Genomic DNA, 15,084 nt, shown 5'->3' with positions numbered 1-15,084 from the left:
TCGTAAGCACGCCGCTCCATCACGCCGCTCCATTCATAATGGTGTACCCGCGGAATCCCTTGCTCGTAAGCGGGGTTTTCACCGCTCTGGTACTCGCTTAGTGTGGGTAAACGAAAGTACCGTATACGGTATACGGTACTATCAGAGAAAAAGCCGAAAAAGACGCCGGCGGCCGTCCACGACGAGCCAGCCAGCTGCCGGCTCGCACGGCAGCCTCTCCCTCTCGACCAGCCTCAACTTCCATACAGTCAACATTTTGTACCGACGTGCCGATGCTCGCAGAGGCAATCGCGTTCGTCGAGGAACTCGTGAACAACTCGGCGGGGTTCAGGAACGGCCCGGACGGCGAGGCCGACGACTGGAAGTCCATCCGCAGCAAGATCGTCGCGGACGATATGGCTCGATCAACTACGAGGGGATCGAACAGATCTGGGGCGCCACTTCGATCCAGCACGTCGCGTGAAGCGTGAATCGTGATCCTCTTGTCACGTCGCCAACGACAAAACAAACAACAACGACGACGCCTTGCAGCAGGACATGTTCGACGCCATCGTTGACGACCCCGTCGGTGCACCGAGCGACGCGCGCGCACTTCCGCGCAGTACCATTAACGCCCGGAGAACTTCTCAGCGATTTCTTTTTTCCTTCGTGCCAGTTTGACCTTGCGAAGCACGCCGTCGCCGGTTGCAGCTGTCGCACACGGGGATGATCCATGGACAATCAGTGCGATTTCTTTTTTCCATCGTGCCAGTCTGACCGCGCGAAGCAGAAGCACGCAGAGCTCGCCGTCGCCGGCCGTCCAGCCATGCTTACGCGGGCATGCTCCTGCCGGCGCTGCCTCGCGTGCGCCGCCGGCGGTTGCGACCGGCACATGTCCGCCGAAGACGCGCTCGCCGCGGCGGCCGCGGAGGGCCTCGTCCTCGTGCGCAGCGCGAAGAACATCTCCGGCTTTGTCGGCGTCTCCTTTCGCGATACCTCGCACGTCCACCCGTTCTATGCGTCCGACTACACCACCCCGAGCAACGGCAGGACCGCGCGGAAGATACTGGGCTTCTTCGCCACGGCGGAGCAGGCCGCGCTCGAGAAGGCCAGGCACGCTCGCAGCATTCGCAAGCGGGTCGGAAGCGGTGGCGCAAACCTTGCCCGCTCCCACCCGCCGAACGGGAAGCGGCCCGCCGAGACGTCTACTGCACAGGCTGGCGCCGCGTCGCCACCCCAGGCCTGGTGGACCTACAGCAGCGCTGAACGCACTGCGATTGAAGCGATGAGCAAGAGCCAAGTCGAGCAAGCCGCGGCCAGCGAGGGGCTCGTGCTCGAGGCGAATAAGACCGACCCGTCGCGCTACAAGGGCGTCATCGAGCGGAAGGGCGCGGGCGGCGCCGTCGTCTACTCAGCGTACTGGCAGCCGTGCGCAAGCGACGCTCGGCGCCTCGGGTTCACGGGCTGTGGCATGCGCTTCGGGTTTTGGACCCGGCCGGAGCACGCCGCGCTCGCGCTCGCACGGGAGAGGAAGCGCGCCTTCGAGCGGGCGCCGCCGGCGGTGGCGGAGCCGCATGCGCCCGATCCTCTGGGTTGCGCAGCGCCGCATCGACGCATGCCGCAAAGCCCGGCAAGCGCTGCGCCCGGCCGCGACCCGCAGTCCCCGCTTCGAAGCCCTCTGAGGGAGCTCTCGCAGCTGGCCGACGACCGGCTCGCCACCAGGCAGGAGGCCTAGGCGGATCTATGAGAATAATTATCGTCTAGGTCAAGGCGGTAGACAGATCGAGTGCTGACGGGCGAGTCGATCTCCTGGCAGTGATGTCCGAGTGCCGTATTTGCCACCCTGCGCTGCGGTTGCAGGCACACGGTCCGAGGTTGTTGCGGCGCCATAGTGGCGGCCGGGCCCCACGCAGGTAGTGGCGGCCGACATCGTTACGTTGGCATGCGTGGCCCGTGCTGATTGAACGCAGATGACTGTACGTTGCAAGTCCTTGAGATCACTGATCGGAAGCACTGCGAGATGAAAGATGATTGTCCGTTTGTCGGAGAGATCGTGTTAAGTCGTGTGCGCCGTGGACCGGACCTGCTGTACCTCTGTACCTACGAGCTACGTGTGTGTGTGTCTGTGATGAGCGATGGTCCGAAGAGCGATGACTCCTTCGCGCTTGGGGGAGGCGCAGGCCGTTGTGCGTTGAAGCGGGTGGGTTTGAATGGCATGCTCATGCTTTTTTAGCGCGCTTAGGGTATTATACGCATGAAAGAAAAGAAGGCAGGCAAGGCAAGAGGGGGATGGGAGGACAGAACGTGTGTGCTCGCTAGAGGGGCTGTTACCTGTTTTTTAACGGGCTGGCTGCACACATGATACCGTAGCAAGCACCTGGACGGGGCGGCACAGCCCGCCGCTCAGCCTGCCGAACAGTAGGATCCAAGATCATCATCTTCCTTTGTTCAACTCAGGCCTCCAACTCTTCGATTGCGCACTGCTCCCTGTCGATAGCCGTACCTGAGCGTTTGCAATGACTGAGCCTTCCCCAACCCCCCTCGCCCACATGTTGCCCTGTGCCATTAAGAACGTTGAGGCACACCCGGAGGAGTGCAGGCAGGGCCGGTACGTCGCGCAGGTACTCGTAGGGGTGATGCTCCGAGAATCTTGTTGACCCATTATGGAGCATCTCTGCCATCAACGTCGAAATTCTCACCATTTTCAGTGCACCTGATCCGACGATGGTCTCGGTCTGCTCCGGATCCGCATACTGAGTCGCGACATAGTATGACGAGCGCCCCGGGTTTGCCCCCTGCCGGTAGCCGCCAGCCCCCAGAAGCAGGTTCTTGTTGCGGTTGAACCAAGACTGGAGGGTCGAGATCACAGTCTTCTCGCGTTTGGATCGGCAAGGCTGAAAGGCATTCTGGCGTGAAGCGTTTGGGCACAGCTGCACAACCCACTTGCTACTGGTCCCGACGGCATGGTGCACCCTGGACTGGCGGTGAGCCCTGGCGTGAGAGAAGATCAAGGACTTGCCGCTGTGCGTCCAATCGCCCAGTAAAGGCGGGATCAACGTGACCATGTCGTTGTACGAGGACAGTCGAAGCATGCTGTGCGGGAAAATTGCCTCGAGGTGTTCTGCCATGGCTCGATTGCCGAGGCGGGGAGATCCGAAAGTGATGAGTGCGTCAGGCTTGCGATTCGACGCAGCAAGTTCAGCCGCGGCGATCATGGCAATCGGCGAGCCCCATGAGAAGCCACTGACGATGACGGGAGCCATCGGGTGATCGTTGAGGATTCCGTCTATCATCTTGAGCACGGCGCTGCGCATCTTTGTCCAGTAGAACTGCCACAGCCTTGCAACCTTGCACCCGGCACAGTAGGGCGTCTCCGTGGGCCAGAAGGCGTCCTCAAACACGTTATGCACGCTGTGAAACCAGCGCTCTCCAGCGGTAGTGCGTGCCGTCGTGCGCCACAAGGACTCGTTCATGAGATGCTCCAAGCTGACGCTGCCTTTGAAGCTGATCACCACTGTGCCGTCCTTGGTGAGTGACATATCCACAGAGCGTCGGAAGCTCGGAAAGTTGATGTGGCCGACGCTGCACGCACGCACTGAGTAGTTGTGAAAGCTCTCCTCAGCGACAGCTCGCGCTACTCGTAGAGTGTAATCATAGCTGTTGCGGAAACTATGCAGATTGGCATAGGTTCCCGGCCTCGCAGTGGTGGCCATCTCGCTTGCATTGGGCTTGGGCGTGGACTTGGGCGCAGACTTGGGCGCGGACTTGGGCGCGGACTTGGGCGCGGGCTGGGCCACGCACGTCGTGGCCACGATCGCGAGCGTTAATGGTACTGCCACCCGCATGGGTTGCAAGCACGTGAGAAGCAGCAAGGCGCTGCCCACGATCTCGCGGAGGCGGGCACGTGGCGTATAGGCCACGGAGCACGGGCGGGAAACACGGGGAGAGTGTGTGAAGTGACCAGCGCAAAGCGCCATAGGACGTATTTTCTTGTCAATAACAAGGTCTGTGAACATCAACAACACTGCTCGCAACATGCGTGTCGCGCACTCTGTTCCTCACTCAGAGCACAGAGGGGGGTCACAACTACCGGTCTCTCGACTAGCTGCCACGTTGCCGACCGAGAGCGGATCTCCTCCTGCTCCGCAAGGAGGGTGGCGTGTGTGTGTGTGTGTGTCACAAGGAGGGTGGCCAAGGCTAAAGTCTTGCCGGAGCCGCCGGGCGTGTTGACGACTTGGAGAAGGTCGCCCTTGTACTTGTGCTTGTAGAGATGCTCGAGGGGGTGCTTTGTGGGGCGGTGCGCAGCCAGGCCAGCAGTGAAGGGAGGCGCACCCTCACTCTCCTCGTTCGTGCACGGTATTCGGATTTTGCTATTTGCTCGTGTGGGGGTATATTGCAGATTTGTCAATGGTACCGCGTCTGCGACGCGGGCGCCTTGCGGGCAGAGCCCTTAGCCACCCTTCATATCTGTCAAAAAGAATTACAAGGCCGGTTTGGCCTCGGCACATGGTGCACGCCGGCGAGCTGAGCAGCGAGCCAGCGCCGCTGCTCGGCCAGCGAGTCGTGCTCGGCGGGCTCTCCTCCCGTCCCGAGCTGAACGGGCAGCGGGGCGTGGCGCAGAGCTTCGAGGGCGGGCGGTACGCTGTGGCGCTCGAGGGCGGCGGCGAGAGCGTGCGGGTGCGGCCGGGTAATCTGTCGCCGGCTGCGGCGAAGCGGGCGCCGAGCGGTGTCGTGGCAGTCTCCGGCGAGGTCGTGGCAGCGGCGGAGCGTGGCGAGGAGGAGGCGGTGCTGTCGTGGCTCGACAGTGGAGGGCGGGCCAACGCGACGTACGAGAGAGACGGCGTGAGCGGCCTCACGCTGCTGATGGGCGCCGCCCACAACGGCCACGAGCGGCTGGTCGAGTTGCTTTTGCAGCACGGCGCAGCGGTCAACCTGCAGAACAGCATCGGCGGCACCGCGCTGATGATCGCCGCCAACTACGGCCGCGAGCGGGTGGTCGAGCTGCTGCTGCAGCACGGTGCGGAGGTCGACCTGCTGAACAGCGCCGGCTACACCGCGCTGATGTGCGCCGCCGAAAGAGGCCACGAGCGGGTTGTTGAGCTACTGCTGCGGCGCGGGGCGAAGGTCAACCTGCTGAACAGCGACGGCTGGACCGCGCTGATGCTCGCCGCCCACTACGGCCACGAGCGGGTGGTCGACTTGCTGATTCGGCACGGCGCTGAGGTCAACTTGCAGAGCAGCAAAGGCGTCACCGCGCTGATATACGCCGCCGTCTTCAACCGCCCCGCCGTCGTGCGGCGCTTGCTGCGGGCGGGCGCAGACACGGCGGCGCGCGCTGAGAACGGCAAGACGGCGCTGCAGCTGGCCAAGGAGGAGGGCCACGCCGAGTGCGTCGAGGCCTTCAAGAAGCACGTCCAGGAGGTGGTGGCGGGACGGCTCACGGCGACGGCAGCCGGCGGCGCAGGCGCAGGCGGCGCTTCCTCCGGCGGCGCTTCCTCGGCTGGATCGAGAGTCGCGAAGACGCCATCTCCAGCGGTGGCGGCGGGGCGGGCGCCAAGCGGTGTCGTGGCAGCCCCCGATGCGGTCGTGGCCGCTGCTGAGCGAGGCGAGGAGGAAGCGGTGCTGGCGTGGCTTGAGGGCGGCGGGCGGGTCAACGCGACGTACAAGCAAGGCGAGCGGAGCGGTTTTACGCTGCTGATGGGCGCCGCCCACAAAGGCCACGAGCGGGTGATCGAGCTGCTGCTGCGGCACGGCGCTGAGATCAACCAGCAGAACAGCGACGGCTGGACCGCGCTGATGTACGCCGCCTTCAACGGCCACGAGCGGTTGGTCGACTTGCTGATACGGCGCGGCGCTGAGGTCAACTTGCAGAACAGCGACGGCGGCACCGCGCTGATGTTCGCCGCCGTCTTCAACCAGCTCGCCGTCGTGCGGCGCTTGCTGCGGGCGGGCGCAGACACGACGCCTACCTTTGACGGCAAGTCGGCGCTGCAGCTGGCCAAGGAGAAGGGCCACGCCGAGTGCGTCAAGGTCTTGGCTGAGGCGGCGGCGGCTGCAGACGGCCGGGCAGGGGCGGGCGGCGCTCCCTCGGGCGCGGCAGCGGCAGCGGTGGACGCGCCGCTGCTCGGCCAGCGAGTCGAGCTCGGCGGGCTCTCTTCCCGCCCCGAGCTGAACGGGCAGCGGGGCGTGGCGGGGAGCTTCGAGGGCGGGCGGTACGCTGTGGCGCTCGAGGGCGGCGGCGAGAGCGTGCGGGTGCGGCCGGGTAATCTGGCGCCGGCGGCGGCGGCGCCGAGCGGTGGCGTGGCAGTCTCCGACGAGGTCGTGGCAGCGGCTAACCGAGGCGAGGAGGAGGCGGTGCAGGCGTGGCTTGAGGGCGGGGGGCTGGTCGACGCGACGTACGAGAGAGACGGTGTGAGCGGCCTCACGCTGCTGATGGGCGCCGCCATGCACGGCCACGAGCGGATGGTCGATTTGCTGCTGCGGCACGGGGCGAAGATCAACCTGCAGGACAGCATCGGCGTCACCGCGCTGCTGCTCGCCGCCGTCTTCAACCAGCTCGCCGTCGTGCGGCGCTTGCTGCGGGCGGGCGCAGACACGACGCCTACCTTTGACGGCAAGTCGGCGCTGCAGCTGGCCAAGGAGAAGGGCCACGCCGAGTGCGTCAAGGTCTTGGCTGAGGCGGCGGCTGCTGCAGAGGGCCGAGCAGGGGCGGGTGGCGCTTCCTCTGGCGCGGCAGCGGCAGCGGTGGACGCGCCGCTGCTCGGCCAGCGAGTCGAGCTCGGCGGGCTCTCTTCCCGCCCCGAGCTGAACGGGCAGCGGGGCGTGGCGGGGAGCTTCGAGGGCGGGCGGTACGCTGTGGCGCTCGAGGGCGGCGGCGAGAGCGTGCGGGTGCGGCCGGGTAATCTGTCGCCGGCTGCGGCGAAGCGGGCGCCGAGCGGTGGGGGGAGAGTCTCCGACGAGGTCGTGGCAGCGGCGGAGCGTGGCGAGGAGGCGGCGGTGCTGGCGTGGCTCGAGGGCGGGGGGCGGGCCGACGCGACGCACGAGAGAGACGGCGTGAGCGGCCTCACGCTGCTGATGGGCGCCGCCCACAACGGCCACGAGCGGCTGGTCGAGTTGCTTTTGCAGCACGGCGCAGCGGTCAACCTGCAGAACAGCATCGGCGGCACCGCGCTGATGATCGCCGCCAACTACGGCCGCGAGCGGGTGGTCGAGCTGCTGCTGCAGCACGGTGCGGAGATCAACCAGCAGAACAGCGACGGCGGCACCGCGCTGATGAACGCCGCCTGCAACGGCCACGAGCGGCTGGTCGAGTTGCTTTTGCAGCACGGCGCAGCGGTCAACCTGCAGAACAGCATCGGCGTCACCGCGCTGATGCTCGCCGCCCACTACGGCCACGAGCGGGTGGTCGAGCTGCTGCTTCGGCACTGCGCTGAGATCAACTTGCAGAACGGCGACGGCGTCACCGCGCTGATTTACGCCGCCCTCTTCAACCACCCTGCCGTCGTGCGGCGCTTGCTGCGGGCGGGCGCAGACACGGCGCCCACTGTCAACGGCAAGACGGCGCTTCGGTGGGCCAAGAAGAAAGGCCACGCCGAGTGCGTGCGTGCCCTCGAGGAGCACTCATCGACCGCAGCAGAGGCGGAGGGGGAGACGGCGGTCGCAGAATTAGCCGAACAGGCCGCGGCGGCCGCACGCGAGGCGGCAGCGGCAGCGGAGGCGGCGGAGGCGCGCGATGCTGCCGAGGCTGCGCTGCGCGAGGCGGTTGAGGTGTGCGAGCGAGGCGACGCCGATCTCGAGGCGCTCAGGGCGGCGATCAATACGCATACCCAGGTCGCCGACGGCTCGGAGGCGCTGCGGGCGGCGCGGCGGCTGCGCGACGAGCTGGCCAAGCCGCTGAAGCGGCAGCGGCAGAAGGAGGAGAAGGCGGCGGCGAGGCAGGCGGAGGCGGCAGCGCGGGCGGTGGAGCGGGCGGCGGAGCAGGCGGAGGAGGCGCGGGCGGCGGAGGAGGCGCGGGCCGCAGAGGAGGCGCGAGTGGCGGAGGAAGCGGATCGGGTGGTAGCAGAGGCTGCGGCGGCGCGGGCGGCGGAGGAGGCGGAGGAGGCATCGCGCGCAAGGGAGGAGGCAGAGGCGAGGGCGAGGGAGGAGGCGGCAAGGGAGAGGGAGGAGGCGGAGGCGGAGGCGGAGGCGGAGACGATGGCGGAGGCGGCGGCGGAGGCGGCGGCTCTAGAGGCGGCAGTGGCGGCCGTGGCGGCGGCGGAGGCAGTGGAGGCGGCGGCAGCGAGTGTCGCCGCTCTCGCCGCCGCCGCCGCGCCGCCCGCCGCCGTCCCTCTCGACGAGCTCATCGCGGCGACCGACGGCTTTGCCGAGGCGCGCAAGGTGGGCGAGGGAGGCTTTGGGCGCGTCTACCGCTGCGGCGCGCTGCCGTCGCTTCCGCGCGTCGCTTGCGGGTTCGCCATCAAGACAGCGCTGGTCGGTGTCGGCGCCCAAGGCCTCGCCGAGCTGCAGAGCGAGGTGCGCACCCTCAGCGCGGCGTGCCACCGGTCCCTCCTCCCTCTGCTCGGCGTCTGCTTGGCGCCGGCGAGAGCGTGCCTCGTCTACCCCCTCTGCCGCGGCGGCAGCCTCGAGGACCGCCTCTACCGCGCGCCAGCCGCGCTGCAGCGGCTCCGCATGCTCGGCTTCGAGACGCCGCCTCCGCCTCTCTCCTCCGCCGCACGGCTCCGCGTGCTGCGCGACGCCGCGAGCGCTCTGCACTACCTGCACAAGCTCTCGCCCATGATCCTGCACCGCGACGTCTCGGCGGGCAACATCCTGCTCGACGAGCGCGGCAACGGCTACCTCGCCGACGTGGGCCTCGCGCGCGCGGCAGAGGCGACGGCCGGTGGCAATGGACAGGTCTCGCACCTGTCGACGCAGCGTATCTTTGGCAAGCCAGGCTACATGGACCCGATCATAACGCAGGACAACCAAGCTTCGCAGCTGACCGACGGCTATGCGCTCGGCATCACGCTGCTCGTCAGCCTGACCGGCCGCGGCGCCGTCGGCTTGCTCAACGCGTGCGAGGATGAATTGGAGGAGCCCGACACGGCGGAGAGCATTGCGGCGGCCGACGCGGGCTGGTCGGCGGCGCAGGCCGAGGAGCTGACGCGGCTAGTGGTCGGGCTGGCGTACGAGCGGAAGAAGAAGCGGATGCCGCTCGCAGAGGCGCTGCCGCGGCTGGAGGCGCTAGTCGAAGCGGCGGGGGAGGGGGAGGAGAAGGCTGGGGCCGAGGAGCGCCTGTGCGACCTCTGCTGGGACGCGCCGCGCTCGGTCCGTTTCGCGTGCGGCCACGCGCTGTACTGCGAGACATGTGTGCCGCGCGTGCTGGAGCGCGACACCAACTGCCCGGCCTGCCGCCAGCCGGCGCTGCCCATCGCCGCAACTGGGCGGCTGGTGGCGGCGCAGACGACGTTTGTCCACCAGCCGCCCTCGCGCCCCGCGCCCCAGGCTCAGCCTGCAGGCGCCACGGAGGCGGTCGGTAGGCGAGGGGGGCGAGGGGGGCGCGGCGGGCGTGGCGGGCGGGGTGGGCGGGGAGGGCGGGGTGGGCGGGAGAGGCCGCGGGGCGAGGGACGTGGCGCAAGTGGCTCGTAGCTCAAAAAAGAAATTTAGGAGAAATCCAGCGCTCCATGGTGCACGCAACCGACGATATTCGGTTGTCCTAGCAACATCGTCGAAATATCTGAAGATCTGGCCGGGGGATTCTCCCCAAACCTTGCTCAGCTGATCCAGCCTGGGGGGAAGGCCAGCCCTGGGCAAAGAAACCAGCACCTCATCAGGCTTCCCTGAGCGTCTCATACAGCTCGGTGATCGCGCCGGCCGGACACCACTGTAACGCGGTCCGTTCCGGGCATTTGAACGCGACTTTCGGGGGCAACCTTAATTAATAATGAATTAATAATCATCGGGCGGCGGCGCGGCGCGGCGGCGGGCGGGGCGGAGCGGGGCGGCGCGACCATCTGTACTGACCGGGGCCTCTGGCCTTTGGAGCAGAGCAATGGTCGCGCCGCCCTCGACTCAAGGGGCTGCCTTCCACCCGTAGCTGCTCAGGCCGGGGGAGGGGGGGAGACCTCCTGTTCCTCGCGGAACGGGAGCAGGGGCCCCTCCTTGCCCGGTCTGCGATGCAGGGCGGTGGTCGTGCCATCTTCGCTTCGTACTCGAAACCACCACGCCGCAATCGTCGCCGGCGCGCGACACGTTCCCGTAGGCCGGACTGTCCTCGTCGAGTGCGTGCCGCCAAGGCGGGACGCACTCAGGGACAGTGCCGACGGGACGCGGCTCGAAGGGGCCGGCGACTCTCGCGGAGGCACGGCTGGCAACCGTGGCGCGAGGCTCGTCTTCGGAAAGACCAGGATAGCTCTACTGGCAAACTTCTAGCTGACACGCGCGCCCCGTCGAGCTGACGGCGGGCGCGCTGCGGTCGCACGCCCACCCAAGTCATATGCCATGGCGTGCGATCTAGATTCAGCCCACGCGCCTCTGCTCGCAAACACTCACCCATTGAATTGTCACTGCCCGTGAGTGCGAGATAGGGCTAGCGGCTGGCCGCTAGCCTCTGAGGAGGGCGTCCATAGACACCTCACATGACCCCACACACGGTCTCGTCCGTGCCTTGCGGCTGGCGGCGAGATTGCTAGAGGCGGAGCAAGCCTGCTCTAGTCTCACATGTTACTTCCTGTCGTCTGTTGTCTTGTTGTGCCCTTGTTTGTTCCTTTGGCACCTTGGAGTGCTGGGAGGGGCGACAGGGATGATGTGGCCCTGAGTTGTGTATACGCCGCTGGCTGTGTGTCTTGTGAGCCTGTTTGTGTCTGTGTGTTGCTCGTGCGTGTCGTCATCATCTGTCTAGCGTCCACCCATACCGCGTTGGTGTCCAGTCCGAGCCTGGCTTTCTTCACCTTTCTACCTAACCTAAGAGACACGGGACATGCTTCCGAGGAGCTATGGAGCTTCTGCTCACACTCTACCCCCCAGCCGCTAGCCCTATCTCGCACTCACGGGCAGTGAAAATTCAATGGATGAGTGTTTGCAAGCAGAGGCGCGTGTGCTGAATCTAGATCGCACGCCGTGGCATATGACTTGGGTAGGCGTGCGACCGCAGCGCGCCCGCCGAAGGCTCGACGCGGCGCGCGTGTCAACTAGAAGTTTGCCAGTAGAGCGATCCTGGTCTTTCCGAAGACGAGCCCCGCGCCACGGGTGCCAGCCGTGCCTTCGCGGGAGCCGCCTCTCGAGCCGCGTCCCGCCGGCACTGTCCCTGAGTGCGTCCCGCCTCAGCGGCACGCACTCGGCGAGGACAGTCCGGCCGACGGGAACGTGTCGCACGCCGGCGACGAGTGCGGCGGGGTGGGTGTGGGTACAAAGCGCCGCTTCGACGAAGCGAGGTTGGCAGGCGCCCCTCACGAGTCCGTTCAGACATGCCACACGCCCCTCGCAAGCGAGGTTGGTAGGCGCCCCTGGCGAGACCCGCAAGAGATGCCACACCACCCTCGTACCTATACTCCACCAATGAGAAGGTGAAGAGATCTTATCGGCCAGGCGGGCAGGGCAGGCGGGCCGGCGGGGGCGGGGTCAGGGGAGACTATTCCAAGACTCGCGAGAGATGCCACACGCCCCTCGCGCGAGATGATGACGACACATGGCACACCATAATAGTTAGAGGCTGCGCAGGCCTCCCCCGGTATTTTATTGGTCGATACGAGTAGAGCCGCATTATATGAAAACACCCCAGAACGGGTCGGACACCGTCCCACCGTCGCCTCGCTACAGACGTCACGCCCCCGCGCGCGGGGTGGCGCGAGAGCGGAGAGGAGGCAGGAGCTGCTGCCGGGGCGCGTCCCGCGCGTGAGAGAGAGAGATGTTAGAAAACCAACAAGAAATCACGACTCTCAGACACACAGATCATCTGACAGATCACAGTGTCAGTGATAGAGGCTCGCCAAGCACCGCTCAGCGGCGAGGGGGAGGGCGGTGGCGGCGGCGGTGAGGCGCGAGGCGGTGGCAGCGGTGGTGCGGACAGCGGGATCACAGGGGAGGCGGCGGCCACGAGCGGAGCGGCGGCGAGAGGGGGGCAGCGGCGAGGCGCGCCGGCGAGCGAGAGCGGAGAGGCGCCCGCGCCATCAGAGGGACGCCGCCGCGAGATGGAGGGCGGCGGTGACGGAGGCGAGGGGCGAGGCGGCGGCGGCGGCGGCGGCGGCGAGAACGGCGGCACCCCGAGTTTGTCTCGGTGAGCGGAGCGGCGGCGGGAGGAGGAGCAGCGGGCGCTCGCTCGCTGTTGCGCTGTTTTGAGCCTGGGAGATCCCATGCCACTGCGACCGGCGTGCCCGGGAACGGAGATCGCGCGCGCGCCGCATTCACGACGCGCGCGCGATCTTCGCGGAGTCGGGTCCCCAGAGGGCAGCGGTCTTTTCGGCCGACGTCCAGCGGCGCGCAAGGAAGCAGGCGCAGCGCCGGCGGTCTCGCGCTGCATGGGCCGGCAGGGTGCAGTGGCGAGGGGCGGCGGGCTCGGACGTCCACCGAGTCGCTCCGCGCGCCAGGCGGAGCGCGCGCGCGGACCAGGAGGCTCTCGGCAGGCTGAAGAGGACATCTGCGCTTATTGCGGGCGGAGGCGGGACTCCACTTTGTATTCGCCACACGCCTCCCTACCGGTATAAATACCGGGGGAGGTATTCTTCTCAATCTGCCGGCGCGCCCCACCCTTTCAATCTTTTAGATGAGGCCACGGGTTCTAAGGCGGGCGAGGCGGCTGCTGAGGCGTTGGCGGAGGCGGCGGTCGACGCGGTCTACGGGGCGCTCGTGGCGGCGACGCTCGAGGAGTGGGCTGGGGCGAGCACGGACAACCCCGTCTCCGCGGAGGACGCTCGAGGCCCAGGCCTCGAGTGTCGGGATTGTTTTGAGAACTTTTACAAGGAGTACGACGTGGAGCCGTGGCTGTGGCGCCGGGCGTTGCGTGAGGGCTGGTCGGAGCTGGGGGGCTGGTCGAGAGAGGAGATGGAGGCGGCGGAGAAGGAGATCTGGCGCGGCGAGAGTTCTGAGATCTCTCAGCTAGGCGAGATGGTCTGCGATGGTTGCCTGGAGGGCTATTTGGGGGGCGGCTTTGGCGACTACTCGGAGCTGCGCAGCGGCTACGTTGCGCCGTATCCGGGTAACCCCTGGATAGGTCGCTCGCGCGACCTCTCCTGGATGCGCAAGGGGCCCATTGGGGTCACGCGGAGGGAGGCGCTGTTAGCGGCGGAGGAGGCGAAGGCGGCCGCACGGGCGGCGGAGAAGGCGGCGCGGGCAGCGGAGGGGGGGAAGGGCGGCGGCAGCGGGCGGCAGTCCCGCGAGGCACGCCGGCGGAAGGGTTCGTCTTCGCGGGGCGGGGTGCGCACTGCGCGCCGCGAGGATGAGGAGCCTGAGCCAGGGGAGGGTTGGGAAGGGGGGGCGAGGCCGGAGGAGTATGACGGCCTCTTCGACGGCCCATAAGGGGCCGTTGTCTGCTGTGCCTTTTGTGGTGCTAGTTCGTGCCAGTCTGCTGTGAGAGGGGCTTGTATTCGTAGAATTCTCAATCAGGCTGTGAACAAGTCTCCAGCGACCACACACACGCACCATGCTTTGCGCCACTGGCAGCAGCGCCAGATCAGGCAGCGGCTCGGGCAGCGGCTCGGGCAGCGGCTCGGGCAGCGGCTCGGGCAGCGGCTCGGGCAGCGCGGGCTCGAGCAGCAGCGCAAACTACACGGCCGACGAGGCGGAGGAGGAGGCCGAGGCGGAGGCCTTTGCCGAGGCCCGCTTCGCATCGATCGAGCGCGCCTTTGCCGCCGCCAAGGCGAAGGGCGTGCAGTCATCCACGCGGCTCGTCAAGGAGCTGCGAGCCCTCTTTATGGCTGGCACATTCGAGGTGCGCGCAATGTTGCACTGCGAGTACCGTGTCTCGGCCCTCCGGCAGTCTCGCGACACACCGCGACGCGTAACCGCGTTGCGTCGCAAACACTAGAATCACAGCGCAGGGCTGTGCAGACTAGCCACAGCCCGCGCTTGCCTCCAAGGTGGAGCTGATCGACGACTCTCTGCTCGTGTGGGAGGTCGCGCTGCACGACTGGGCGTTCGACCCGTCGTCGCCGCTGAGCAAGGACCTCGAGGCGCGGAGCACGGCGGCGGCGGCCTCTCCACGCGACGCCCCGCCAGACGCCCGCCGCTCGCGACACCCGTAGGCGCTGAGCGAGGCGGCGGGCGACCTCGTTCCTCTCATCCTGCGAGTGCACTTCTCCGCCGACTTCCCCTTCTCTCCGCCGCTCGTCTACGTCGCCCGACCGACGGCGCGCCCGTGTTCCAGAGAGCCGAGAGGCGGAGAACGCCAGATCTCCCCATATCACCCCACATCTACACACAACACAACGCATACACATCTCTCGCCGCCTCACGCCGCGCAGGTTCGCTCCGAGTATGTGTTTGACGGCGCCCTCTGCATGGAGATGCTTGTCGACTGGCAGCCGCAGGTCCTCGAGATATGGGGGAGATAGGGGGAGATAGGGGGAGATAGGGGGAGATGCTTGTCGACTGGCAGCCGCAGGTCCTCGAGATATGGGGGAGATACGGGGAGATAGGGGGAGATATGGGGAGATGCTTGTCGACTGGCAGCCGCAGGTCCTCGAGATAGGGGAGATACGGGGAGATAGGGGGAGATATGGGGAGATGCTTGTCGACTGGCAGCCGCAGGTCCTCGAGATAGGGGGAGATACGGGGAGATAGGGGGAGATAGGGGGAGATGCTTGTCGACTGGCAGCCGCAGGTCCTCGAGATAAGGGGAGATATGGGGAGATAGGGGGAGATGCTTGTCGACTGGCAGCCGCAGGTCCTCGAGATATGGGGGAGATAGGGGGAGATATGGGGAGATAGGGGGAGATGCTTGTCGACTGGCAGCCGCAGGTCCTCGAGATATGGGGGAGATAGGGGGAGATAGGGGAGATATGGGGAGATGCTTGTCGACTGGCAGCCGCAGGTCCTCGAGATAGGGGGAGATACGGGGGAGACTTGCCCAACCCCCGAACCCCCCCCACACCCAACCCCCAAACCCCGCATCCCCGTCGGCAGTACGGCAAT

General features: G+C 66.8%; 5 protein-coding genes across 5 annotated transcripts; 4 read left to right on the top strand and 1 right to left on the bottom strand.

Moving 5' to 3' along the window:
• Positions 1–272: 272 nt before the first annotated feature.
• On the top strand, positions 273–1,714 carry EMIHUDRAFT_241227 (hypothetical protein; the record flags this gene model as incomplete). The annotated part of the gene is made up of 3 exons (XM_005773774.1): positions 273–383; positions 535–568; positions 804–1,714. 3 exons carry the CDS (start codon positions 273–275, stop codon positions 1,712–1,714), a joined length of 1,056 nt encoding a protein of 351 aa, XP_005773831.1.
• A 718-nt stretch (positions 1,715–2,432) lies between these two features.
• On the bottom strand, positions 2,433–3,824 carry EMIHUDRAFT_117190 (hypothetical protein; the record flags this gene model as incomplete). The annotated part of the gene is made up of 2 exons (XM_005773773.1): positions 2,433–2,482; positions 2,693–3,824. 2 exons carry the CDS (start codon positions 3,822–3,824, stop codon positions 2,433–2,435), a joined length of 1,182 nt encoding a protein of 393 aa, XP_005773830.1.
• Positions 3,825–8,172: 4,348 nt separating this feature from the next.
• Positions 8,173–9,033, top strand: EMIHUDRAFT_74962 (hypothetical protein; the record flags this gene model as incomplete). The annotated part of the gene is made up of 1 exon (XM_005773772.1): positions 8,173–9,033. A coding segment is annotated over one exon (861 nt), but the record flags the coding sequence as incomplete, so codon positions are not given.
• A 132-nt stretch (positions 9,034–9,165) lies between these two features.
• On the top strand, positions 9,166–9,606 carry EMIHUDRAFT_315857 (hypothetical protein; the record flags this gene model as incomplete). Its single annotated transcript, XM_005773771.1, has 1 exon — positions 9,166–9,606. One exon carries the CDS (start codon positions 9,166–9,168, stop codon positions 9,604–9,606), a length of 441 nt encoding a protein of 146 aa, XP_005773828.1.
• Positions 9,607–12,473: 2,867 nt separating this feature from the next.
• On the top strand, positions 12,474–13,470 carry EMIHUDRAFT_241224 (hypothetical protein; the record flags this gene model as incomplete). The annotated part of the gene is made up of 3 exons (XM_005773770.1): positions 12,474–12,486; positions 12,719–13,134; positions 13,390–13,470. The coding sequence occupies 3 exons, from the start codon at positions 12,474–12,476 to the stop codon at positions 13,468–13,470; spliced, it is 510 nt and encodes a 169-aa protein (XP_005773827.1).
• Positions 13,471–15,084: the final 1,614 nt, after the last annotated feature.

This window comes from Emiliania huxleyi (genome assembly GCF_000372725.1).
Source record: "Emiliania huxleyi CCMP1516 unplaced genomic scaffold EMIHUscaffold_327, whole genome shotgun sequence".
NCBI classification, from domain to species: Eukaryota; Haptophyta; order Isochrysidales; family Noelaerhabdaceae; genus Emiliania; species Emiliania huxleyi.
This window is presented reverse-complemented; position numbering and strand designations above follow the sequence as displayed.